This window comes from Falco cherrug, chromosome 9, assembly GCF_023634085.1.
Source record: "Falco cherrug isolate bFalChe1 chromosome 9, bFalChe1.pri, whole genome shotgun sequence".
Classification (NCBI taxonomy): Eukaryota; Metazoa; Chordata; class Aves; order Falconiformes; family Falconidae; genus Falco; species Falco cherrug.
Genome location: NC_073705.1, coordinates 31,218,966 through 31,229,955, shown reverse-complemented (window position 1 = coordinate 31,229,955; position 10,990 = coordinate 31,218,966). Strand labels below are relative to the sequence as shown.

Sequence of the window (10,990 nt, the reverse complement as noted above, 5' to 3'; positions counted from 1 at the left end):
TCATTTTGCACCATTATTTTTTCTTTTAATTTTCCAGTTTTTAATTGTAACTGTTTACTCCATTAAAAATTATTTCCAACAAATGGCAAGAGTTTAAGAGGATTGTTAAGAGATCAATCTATACTATTCTATGCAAAGCAGAAATCCACTGGGGCTCATTGAAGTTCTTTCTAGATGTCTTTTCTGTAGCAGAATCAGTCTGAGACAAAGAATTACAAAAGTATACATGTTTTGGATTTTCCATCCTCTCCACTTCCACCACCACCACCTCCAGCTGCATCTTCAGCTAAAAAACAGAGAAGGGAACTAAAGTGAGTATTTTCTGTTAATTTTAGTGGCTCTAATCTCTTGTTTAAATGGTGTTGCGTCTGTCATATGCATGTTATGTGTGTTTGACCTTCTGAAAATTGGATGTGTTTTCATTACACATGGGATGTTTTCATTACACGTCTGGGAAAATGGAATATGAAACAATAGCACATGTTATATATACATATGCGTATATACTGTAGCAGTTGATACCAGCATTTCTCAAAGGACCAAACACACACTGAACCACTCTTACTGGAAAGTTTCAGTAGTTAAATATATTTATAACTCTGTCCCACACATACGAAACTGAGGTATGCAAGGCATGCAAAAGAAATAAACTCTTGGATCTTACATATATAATCTGTGAATCTATTTTTGAAGCAGATGATACAAAAACTTTAATTTGACCTAAGTGTATAAACGTTTATCCAACCCTACATGAATCCCTTTGTAATGACCAATTAAGAGAGACGCCTTTTATGTTTGTAATCTTATAGCTACTGAGTCTGTTACTGTCTCTCTCAAATGATTCCACAGATGCTCATTGGTCATAGTTAAGATTCTTTCATTGTAATAAATTGCGTTTCCAGGTTCATTTAAGGTAAGATACTAATATTAGAATTAAAACTTACATTTGAAAGCTGTGGATCACCATGTTACTAGGTCATTTTCGACCCTTTCCACCTGCATTGAAACATGTCACATAATCAGTGTCCTACCCTCTGTAATTTGGGATATAATCAACACTATGTACTAACTATGTATTTTATTTTCTCAGTTGAATACTGTATTCTGTTTTAGTTTCTGTTCTGAACTTTCCACTGTAGTGGTTCAGCAAATATGTTTTTTTTAATTTAATTTTATTTTCTGTCTACTGAATGGCTAAGAGTAGTCAGATCACTGAGATCTAGAGAAACCCCTGTTGTTCATCATGTGTCAAATTATTGTTTGTATGAACTGACTTAACAAACCCATACGTTTACATGGCCTTGATTTGACAGTATCAGATTTGTTCTTCACAGATGTTCATGGCCTCATTCCAGTGCATGTTTTAAAAGATGCAAAGTATTTCCCTTACATTTTGTGATACCAATTATGATATGCAAAGGTTGGATCCTTAGCTCCTGCAAATCAGTCTGTCCGTGCTTGCCTGTTTAAGGTTCCTTGTGGGAAAATACTCCTTTCCTTAAGTCAGTGACTAAGTGATTCCAAAATATCAATGATGTCAATTGGTCCTAACTTCAAGTAGGAGCAGAAATACCTGACTTTTCCTAAATGTATAATTTAATTTTTATTTAAGAACCTTATGCTTAAGGGCATAGGATCTGACTTTAGTAACTAAACTGTCCCACAAGAAAGCAAAATATATAAGGAGGTCTGTGTGTAGGTCCCCAGTTGTTTTGTTTTGTTTCGCTGGTATTTCTGAGAAGTTCAGATGCTTACATTCCAGTGTAAGGAAAGAGTACCTTGTTCATGCTTACAACCAGCTAGTTCTCAGAAATAAATTGATCTTAAATAAATAAGATTATATGATTAATTGTAAAAACACTGTTTTTAAAAGTAAATTTGGGAGACAATGGGGTGAGCGTAATTTCTTTGAAAGTGTGTGTAAATGGTATCACAGTGTGAGCAGGCCAAAATATTTCTTGTAATTTTATTACAATAATAATACTTGACTCATTTTATTAAATAAGTCTTTCAAAAATCTGCTTTGATTAAGTCATGTAATTTAACGGTACTTTTTTAACCATTTACAACTTTTCTTTTTTTGGCTTAGTATCATTTACTTTAGGAGCCAATATCTATCTAGTGCCACTTCACACTGACAGTAACTTGATGGGTGGCCTTGAGTAGCCTCTCTTGTGTGAAATGTGAAGAATACTCACCTATTTCGCATAGACACAGATTAACAAATAAATTATTCAGTACTGTTCTATCTTTTAAAGGTGTGAAACACACGCTTAAACTAACTTTTTTTCTTCAAACTATGTGATAATAAATCATTCTGTAGCAATCAGCCACATGTTTCTGTTTTAATCTCTGAACCTTTTCAGTCATCTCAGCTGACTGGCAGAGCTGTTGACCTGCTGTTCCACATGCAATATGGAATAAAAGTAACTGACTTATTTCACTCTTACACTTGAGTGATAGGTTCTCAGATTGTATAAAAGCAGATTCTTTTCCAGGTTATCATATGCAGAACTTAGATTTTTAGAATTTTAGGACTTGGGCTGTCTTAGGAAGATTAGTGTCAAATTTGTAATACAAGAGAGTATATTTCAGCCAAGAAACTAATGGTAGGGATCTAGAGTCAAAAGCTTTATCTTAAACTTGGAAGAGAACTGAGGATTTGCACTGCTTCTTTGTGTTCCAAATGTACATTATCCATTCCCATCTCTTTTCCTTATGCTTTTCATTTTAAACTTAAACAAAGCACCTGAATACATTTGGAGCTGATGCTACACATAATTTGGATACATGCCTAGTATTTGAGGTGATCGCAGCATTCACAGATAAAGAAGTATTTAATTACACTCAGTTTCAAGTCTTAAGACAAAAGAAATTTTACATTCCCTTCACTTTTGTGATGGTCACATATTCTAAAATTCTGCAGTTTAGATAATGAAGTCAGTATACTGGATTTGTATAATCTCTAAAGGGTTGCTCCTCTTCCAATTAAAGATAAAGCTAATTCAGAACTCAAATACTCATTAGTATACTCACTCATTAGTATGAAGTTTAATAGAGTGCACACAAGTACACTGCATGTGTGAATTTGAGAAAAAATATCTTGACTGCCTTACAAATACATATAAATGAAAACCTTAGAAGTTACTTAACCTTTTTTGGCAGCTGCTTCTTCTTCCTTTTTCTTTTGTTCCTCAATAATTTTCATCTTCTCTTCATATTCATCAGCTCGTGTTTTCCATTCCACCCTGTTGTTTTGAAGACCATCAAACATAGGTGTAATTTCCTTGTGAAACCTTGAGAATTCCTATACAAACAATTAAATTAGTAAATTAGAAAATTGTAAACAACGGTTTGTAAAGTCTGAATTTGTGGAAATACTGTTGCTTTGCAGAGAAAACATTAACTTTCATTTTTCTATTAAATGAATTCAGTATGCATGCTAGATGAATTATTTTTATTTGATTTCACATTGTTTTCAAGTACTTGTTCCATCTCTGGTATCAGTTTTCTGTAGAAAACAAAAAATTTTCAAAGAAATAGTGTAAGTACCTGCTGGTGCACATTTTGAAAGCATGTTCTTGGCCATGCAGTGGTGGGATATTATTGGTAATACCGTATTGGGATGATAACGCCCTTTCGTGCACATAGTCAGTTAGAAAAAGTCTGGACTGTATACTGCACATTTCAGTATCTTCCTAATTCCCACATTTGATAGTCTGGTTCATATAATACAATTATAACTATGATACATGGTATTTATCATATGATTATCAGTATCAGGATATAATAAAGTCTAGTATCCTATAGTATGTTCCAAGCAGATGAGGATGTATCTGAAGATGTTACTTTTCTGCATGACGTTTTGGGATAATGTTAAAAGCTAGACAGGGATTAATAATGTTGGGATTTCAGTGCCTTACGGAAGATACAGAATATCTATATTTCCATAATATTTGAAGTTTCCTATTCCCCTTGCTGTGCTATTAACTACTTTCTGTAGCCATCCACATGTTATATACTTAAATTAAATGGGACTGTGAAGAATCAGACTGGGCTTTCTAACTCAGTCTTTCAAAGTAGTTACAAAACCTCAGTGCCCTCAAGTTTCACTGAGATCATCACTTTTTATGAATATGCTTCACATCTCTTGAATTTGTTTTGCGGGAACAATTCTATGTAACAAAAGATTGAGAAACTGTGGCGATTGTTTACCCTGTAACCAGGAGTCCTGCTGCTGTCTAGAATTTTTTAACTGCAACAGTTTGTCACTAATTGTGCCATCAGAACTGCTGCAGCAGGAAAACAATAAAAATTATTCTTACCTTGTACACAAATGTACACACAAAATCTATGAAACCAACTTGGAGCTTAGGTAGTTCATCTCCTTTGTTTCTGTCCATCATAGGCTAGAATAGAATAGCAATAATTTAAATTATGTAGATATCATGCTTTTTGGTATAATGATCTAGCAAGTATCGTGAAACATTATCTATTCAATGTTTTAGTAACAGTTAATGCTGCTTAACACAGTTAAATTATTTAGTACTTACAATTGGTTGTTGCTGTAGCACAGTTCGTTCCAGGTCACCTTGCTCCCAGAATTCATTTGCAACCATGAGGGCAACCTGAGCGATCACAATTCAGTGGAAGTGTCAGCAGAAAGCAGTAAATTTAAATAAATAAAGAACAAGGCTTTCAAGAAAATGTTAAAATGTTGACTAACCAAGAACTGGCATATTACTGTTAAATACTTCACTATTACTACTAACTTCCCTTCCACAAAGACAGGACTTATTTCTTGTTAGCTGCGTTATCTCTGACTAGTTTAAAAACTTCTCCAGAAATAGAGAGTCTCGGTCAAACACAATAGAATTCCACTCTATAATCCCTGCAGTGGTAGTCAAGCACTTCTTTCAAAAATTAGACGCTCTCTGGTGTACTTAAGACTTTTTCCAGCAAAATAGCTCTACCAATATTCTGGTGCATGCTGAGTAAATGATAGATTATAGTCAACAGGAACAAGACAATATTAGTAACATAACAATCTTCTAGTGACTGTAATGTGTATTACTTGGAAGGCTCCACAAGCATCTTGTTGTATTTTGATTATGCATTGTTAAAACCTATTCCTGTAAAGCTAAGCAACGAGCTTCAGTGTGATGATCAATAAGTACTGGAGCACTTGAAGTGCTTACATAGAAAGCAGTATCACACTGTATTACAAAATTTATTTTTAGCATGTTTAAGCTACTTTGCAATGGCACCAAGATCTACAGAATAGAATGGACATAATTCAAATTATAGTGTTGTTAAATCTGTACCTTAAAAACAGCTGAAAAATAGCAAAAGTTGGATAGCACAATAATATCCGAGTGATATTTAGGGGTAGCTAGGGCAACTGGCAGAATCAGGAATGCCAGTTTTAGCTGAAGGACAAGTAGAGAAGTGTGGAACAGCTGTAGAGTGGTTGGGGAGAGGCATCATGGAACCCTTACAGTGACAGAAAAACAGAGGTGGTTTTCTAGAAACACAGGTGCAGATACTTAAATATCTATCAACTGATAACTAAGTATTTTTTTTTAAATGATCATGCACCAAATAGGCAGTAAAACAGACAGTAATATTATCTATGCAAAAAGTACCTACCTTACTTTGCACTTCCCAAGGCTTGGTTATTGCAGACAGGTCACATCCAGTCATCATCATAGCCCTTTGAAAACACAGAACAGGAGTATAGTTAGGATGATGATAGAGAAAAAAAATATCTAATTTTTTTAAGTAGTTTAGATACCTAAGATACAGACAGATGTAGATTTTGCACATTTTGAGAAGATTGTAGACACCTATTTCTAATTTAAAATCATGGTTATGCTCATAATTGGATAATAACACCAAGTCTTAATTTACTCATTTAGGTGCCCAAATTCTTTCAAAATCTGGTTTACTGAATAAAGAGTAAAATATTAACCACTTACATGATGACTTCTTTTTTGGTTGGGTCAATAGATATATATTTAATTGCCTCCTCTTCTGTTTCCATTTTTTCAATTGCATCCACAATCTTTTGAAACATAGTTCTTTTCCTGTTGAAGCATACCAATAAACCGTGTATTAGTGAACAAAGTGAGATAGAAAACTTTATTTCTGGTATTTATGCTTTTCCAAAGTAGCATCCTAGACATGGTAGTATCAAAGTGACACCTTCCTGTTGAACTCAAACTTTTCAGGTACCCTAGCATGTTTAGATTTTGCTAAATACCACTGACATGTAAAGTGTTATGCCAGAATTCCTGACAAAGAAACAAATAACCTGTTTCCTAACAATTTGTGTTAAACTGTCTGAGGTGTCATTCTTATTTCTTTAATATTACATGTTTGTTACTTCGTGTAACATAAGAAACCGACAAAAGCAAAGCAAATACTAATAAATGTTCTTCCAATCCCTCCCCTCAAAAATCCAAAAAAGCACTAAGACCTAACTGAGGAGAAATTTCAAAAATATAAATGTATCTTGCAATTTGCAATTGCTTAATAAATCTTCTGATTTGCATTTAGGATGAATGAAATAATGGAATTACTGTTTACTAAAATTTAATAACTGCTGTTGAACAATTTACTGAATTGTGTCCTATCTTCTCACTTTAAATTGTCTCAGCCATAAGACATCCGGACTGAAACAAAGGCTCCATATATCTTTAAGGAAAAAAACCATTATAAAAGCACATTAAATCAGTAACTTAAGAACAGGATGGATGATTTGATATTTGGAGTCTTTGGCATATTTAGCCCTGGGGTCAGTTGATGTCTGCAGTTTTGTTTTTAAACCAGGATTTTAATTTCCATGTCATAAGCATACTCTTGCTGAGTGTGAGTAATTGTAGTATGGTATGCTAAATCACACATGCACACAACCTTACAATTAGGCTAGAGAATCCACACTTCTGAAATGTAGTGTTTGCTCATAGATTTATTTGTTCTCTAATTTGAAAGCTTATAATGAATCTAAGAATGTCTTGGGTTTTTACATGAATTAGATTTAATAACAATTTTAAATACAGCTTTGTGCTCTGCATATAAACAGCTACAAACTACAGTTAAAATTCTATAGCATGTAGACATTTTTTTCAGTAGGAAGTTATACAGAATGTAATACTTACTTGAAATACAAAGCCAGGTCAGTTGCTATTATTGCAACTTCGAATAAGTGTAGAACAGTTTCAAACTGGCGCTTGTTTAGGTTCTGGAAGATGTTTAAACTCTGCAAGATGGAAAGTTTGCAGATTCAGTTGCTTTTCTAACGCTGTCTTTGGTTTGTTCTATACAGGTTGTCTTATAGAACAGTGTAACGAAATTGGCTGACTAAAGTCCCTAAATTAAAATACAGTGCAAACAGAAAATTACTCAGTTGGTAAAGACGGCCCTTACTCACGCCTAATGGACGGCTCAGTAACTGTGAACGGGCGGCGGGTCTCGGGTGCTGCCCGGGGACCGCACAAATAACGACACCCACAGCCACTCACGCAGCTGCGAGCCCTGCTATTGCCATATCTAAATTAAAACCAAAGAAAACCACCTGTATTCCACGTAAATAGCAAAGAAATGGCAGTTCTTCATAATTCCGTTGCAGTTCACATTCCATAAACCTAGTTTTCCTCCACTTTTTAAAGCTTCGCAGTAGAGACCTTTTCTTCCTGTTAACCCCAGTCAGTAAGATTGCCTGCAGTGCTATTGGGAGGCTACAGTGAGTGTAATGTCCTTTTCCTCAGACAAAGGGAATGAGAGTGTCACAGGCAGCATTTTCCTAAGTTTTCTGGTTTTCCTACCTTCCTTCCCAATACCTGTGGGAGCGCGGGGCACAGCCATGCTGCTGCTGAGAGCCCACGGAGGGCCTGGCCGCTGCTCTAGCCAGGGGCAGCACTTAGTGCCCAGCATTGAACAGCTGAAAAAGTACATTGCCATCAGTAAGGGAAAGGGGGTTTTGTTGGGGGGGGGGGGGATTTTCAGTCATAAATCTTCTGGGGTTTTTTTGTGATCATTGTGCTACTGGTTAGTGTAAAGATTTATTCTGTGGCCTCACGGGGTCAGGAAATAGCACCACCATAGGGATCAAAAATGGAAAAATTAGGGTGGAAGTGGGGGCCTGCCACGCTGCTGTGAACAGGTGGGATGGTGGGGGCATGTCTTCAAGCCTTGCCTGGTAAATCTCCATATTTCCCTGGAAAATACGTAGTAAAGAGCTGTAAATAGTCTCTTCCCTCGTAGCCAGGACAGAGCCAGGCGCCACAGAGGGAAGGGCAGCCGATCCCCACCGGAGGAGCAGGGCTCTGTGGGGCAGATGGCCCGGGCGGGCTGCGTTGCTGCCGTCTGGTGTAGCCTGAGGGGATAGTGGTGGGGAGCCTCACCTCTATGGCTGCTGGGAAAGGGCAGCTGCCTAATTCAGGGAAAATCAGTAATGGGAGCTGCAGCAGAGCCTCTTGATACTGACTTCTCTGCCTTAGCAAGGTAAGGTGTGCGTATGGGATCCGGCCTGGGGGTGAGCGGGCCCTCCATAAGCAGCTCCATCCCTTTGTTCCTTAGCTGCCAGCGCCAGCAGCTGAACTCGGGCCTCGTGAACCAGGGCAGCAGTTTAATCACAATATTTTCTATGTATGTATTGTATTTGCTGCTTTGGTTTCAGCATCATCTGTTTCATGCAATTTAAAGAAAAACCTAAGGAATGTGAGTGAGGCCTAGAGGAAAAGCTTTTTTATCTTGAGTCTATTTCTGGCATAATTCCCGATATTTCTCTAAAAGAGGGCAATGCATAAGAATTTAGCTTAAGACTTCCTAATTTTTGCATAATTTCTGAATCTGGACCTAGAGGAATGAATGAGACAGTGCAATTTGGAACATCATAGCTTAATTGGATCTTAACTGTTGAGTAATGTGAGCAGAAGGTTCAGGCAGACGTACCTCATCTTGCAGTAGGGTTTTGCTGTACTCTAGATGATGCCTTTCTAAAATGGAAGAGCCATGAAGTTTTGCCAGCGGAGCAGCTGACCTGTTGAAAAAGAAGAAATTATTTATAGTATTTTGGAGGCAATATTTTTGATTCAGGATTCAGATTTTTAGGAATAAAATGCTTCAGATCTGCATGTTCACTAGTTTAATCTATATGTCTTAACTTGGTATGATGCAGAGCAAATGAAAATACTTGCTTGCCTTCACTCTTGTGACTGAGTAATGATGGAAATTGGAGAGCACTGGGTGTTCAGTGCCCACTAAAGTCAATGGTATGGTTAGATCCCTCAAAACTAAAAAACTGTTTTTTAAAATAGGCCTCCGTTTTCTCTTGCATGTTCAGTTTTGCTGGTGATTTAATCTACCCACTTTCAGTGTACCTTAAAAGTAGCTTTTATCCATCTTTTAGTATTTATTCCGTGGCATGGCTTTTGAACTTGACTGTCTGTAATGCCTGTGGGCCATGTCCCTTGTGATTCTAACTTACTATAAGTAAGTTAAGTCTAAAGTAGCAGGATATTAGAGTTTAATTCCTCTAATGCCCTTGGGCTCCTTCCTTCCCTCAAAATCATTGTTTTTTGGACTGTGCAAGTCCTGACAGCTCAGGTGTGTTCAGGCTTATCACAGAGCATAAAGCATCCCTCTGACACTGCGCTAAGCATCAACCAGAGGAAATTCTGTGTCAGACTTTGGTAGTGGAACAAGTGGACAAGTGTCCTGTCTACCTAGGCTCCAGGTGGTTCTGCATGTTTGGAAGTGTATTTTCCTCCTTTCTTCCCTTGGCTAATAACTCCGTTCCTTAGATAACCCAAGGCAGATTGCCACATGCTACTTGTATTTTCTGACTTGTGATTAGGACTGTCGTGGTAAAGCCTGATAACCTTTATAAATAGCTTTACTGCATATGACCTCACATAGAGGGCTTTCAGCTAGGGAAGACCACAGTAGGAGGATTTAACCCCCCCCTTAAACTTATTTGGATGAGAGGCAGTCCACTGAATAAGAATCAGCATCTCTCATGCTCTCCTACGTCATGTGGAGAATCCCTGAGAATAATCAGAAAATCCCCTCGCATCACTGCTCTAGCATGCAGACTCAAACACCTCTCCCAGGATGAGTGTATCCAGGGTCAGAGGAGGAGGATGAATCATACTGGAGATACAGTTGGTGGGAAACTGTACTCAGAAAATTATGGTTATAATCTTCTGGTACATGTGACATTCTGAGAAACCCGTGTTCTCCTGCTAGCACATAGAAACAAGCCCTAACAGTTCACTTTAAAAGACTAAATGTTAGATATTTCACTCTTCAGGAGAAGAGTGGATCTCAACATGGTATGTAATGTTGTAATAAAAAGGTATTTTAAAAAAATCAAAATTGTTTTATAACAAGCATCTACTAATTAATATGTTTTCATAACAAGCGAAAAACACAAATCCTTTATAATGTTTTCTCAGAACAAAAAGGAATATGAATTGCAAGGCTTAGCCTCATGATGTGTAACTTACTGGCATGTGGAGCCAGTGGCAGAACTCAAGCACTTTAGCTCAGAATCCTGTATAACATGAGATTACACCTCAGGAAAGGACCTACGTCACTCAGTAAACTGAGTCGGGGAGGGGACACAACTGAGCTACTCAGATCAGATGGCAGAAAACAGAAAAAGGATGCATTTTAAATCCTGTGTCCCTCTAAACTAGCCCTTGCCTGTGCCACATCCTGAATCCCTCTCCAGAAAAGTGCTTATGCCCTGTCTTGAAAAAAAGTAATCCAGTCAGGGATTTTAATTTACTTTTCCTCATTTCTTTGTGGCCTCATGTGCATGAGGCTCTGTTGCTAGAGCTTAATCTGTCTTAAAAATGAACTGCAGCTCCAGGAGATCCTTGTAAGGTTCTGCTTTTGCATTTTGCCTTTGTGTTTCAGCTGCCATGACAAATGCTCTGAGGCAGAAATCTTCTGTAGCATAAATGTTTATTCATGTCAGGTG

General features: G+C 37.2%; 1 protein-coding gene across 2 annotated transcripts in view; it reads right to left on the bottom strand.

Annotated features, from left to right (window-relative positions):
* The window catches only part of PDE6C (phosphodiesterase 6C), a 30,205-nt gene continuing 19,215 nt past the window's right edge, over window positions 1-10,990 (bottom strand). Inside the window, exons 15-23 of one of the 2 annotated variants that reach the window (XM_027803741.2) lie at window positions 8,956-9,043; window positions 7,161-7,261; window positions 5,979-6,086; window positions 5,650-5,713; window positions 4,554-4,628; window positions 4,326-4,409; window positions 3,154-3,307; window positions 945-996; window positions 1-286 (exon numbers count right to left, since the gene is read on the bottom strand). In XM_027803741.2, coding sequence (XP_027659542.1) covers window positions 977-996; window positions 3,154-3,307; window positions 4,326-4,409; window positions 4,554-4,628; window positions 5,650-5,713; window positions 5,979-6,086; window positions 7,161-7,261; window positions 8,956-9,043 — 694 coding nt within the window. In that variant the 3' untranslated portion in view covers window positions 1-286; window positions 945-976. The remainder of the gene's footprint in view (window positions 287-944; window positions 997-3,153; window positions 3,308-4,325; window positions 4,410-4,553; window positions 4,629-5,649; window positions 5,714-5,978; window positions 6,087-7,160; window positions 7,262-8,955; window positions 9,044-10,990) is intronic. The other variant, XM_005432405.4, reaches the window with a different exon arrangement.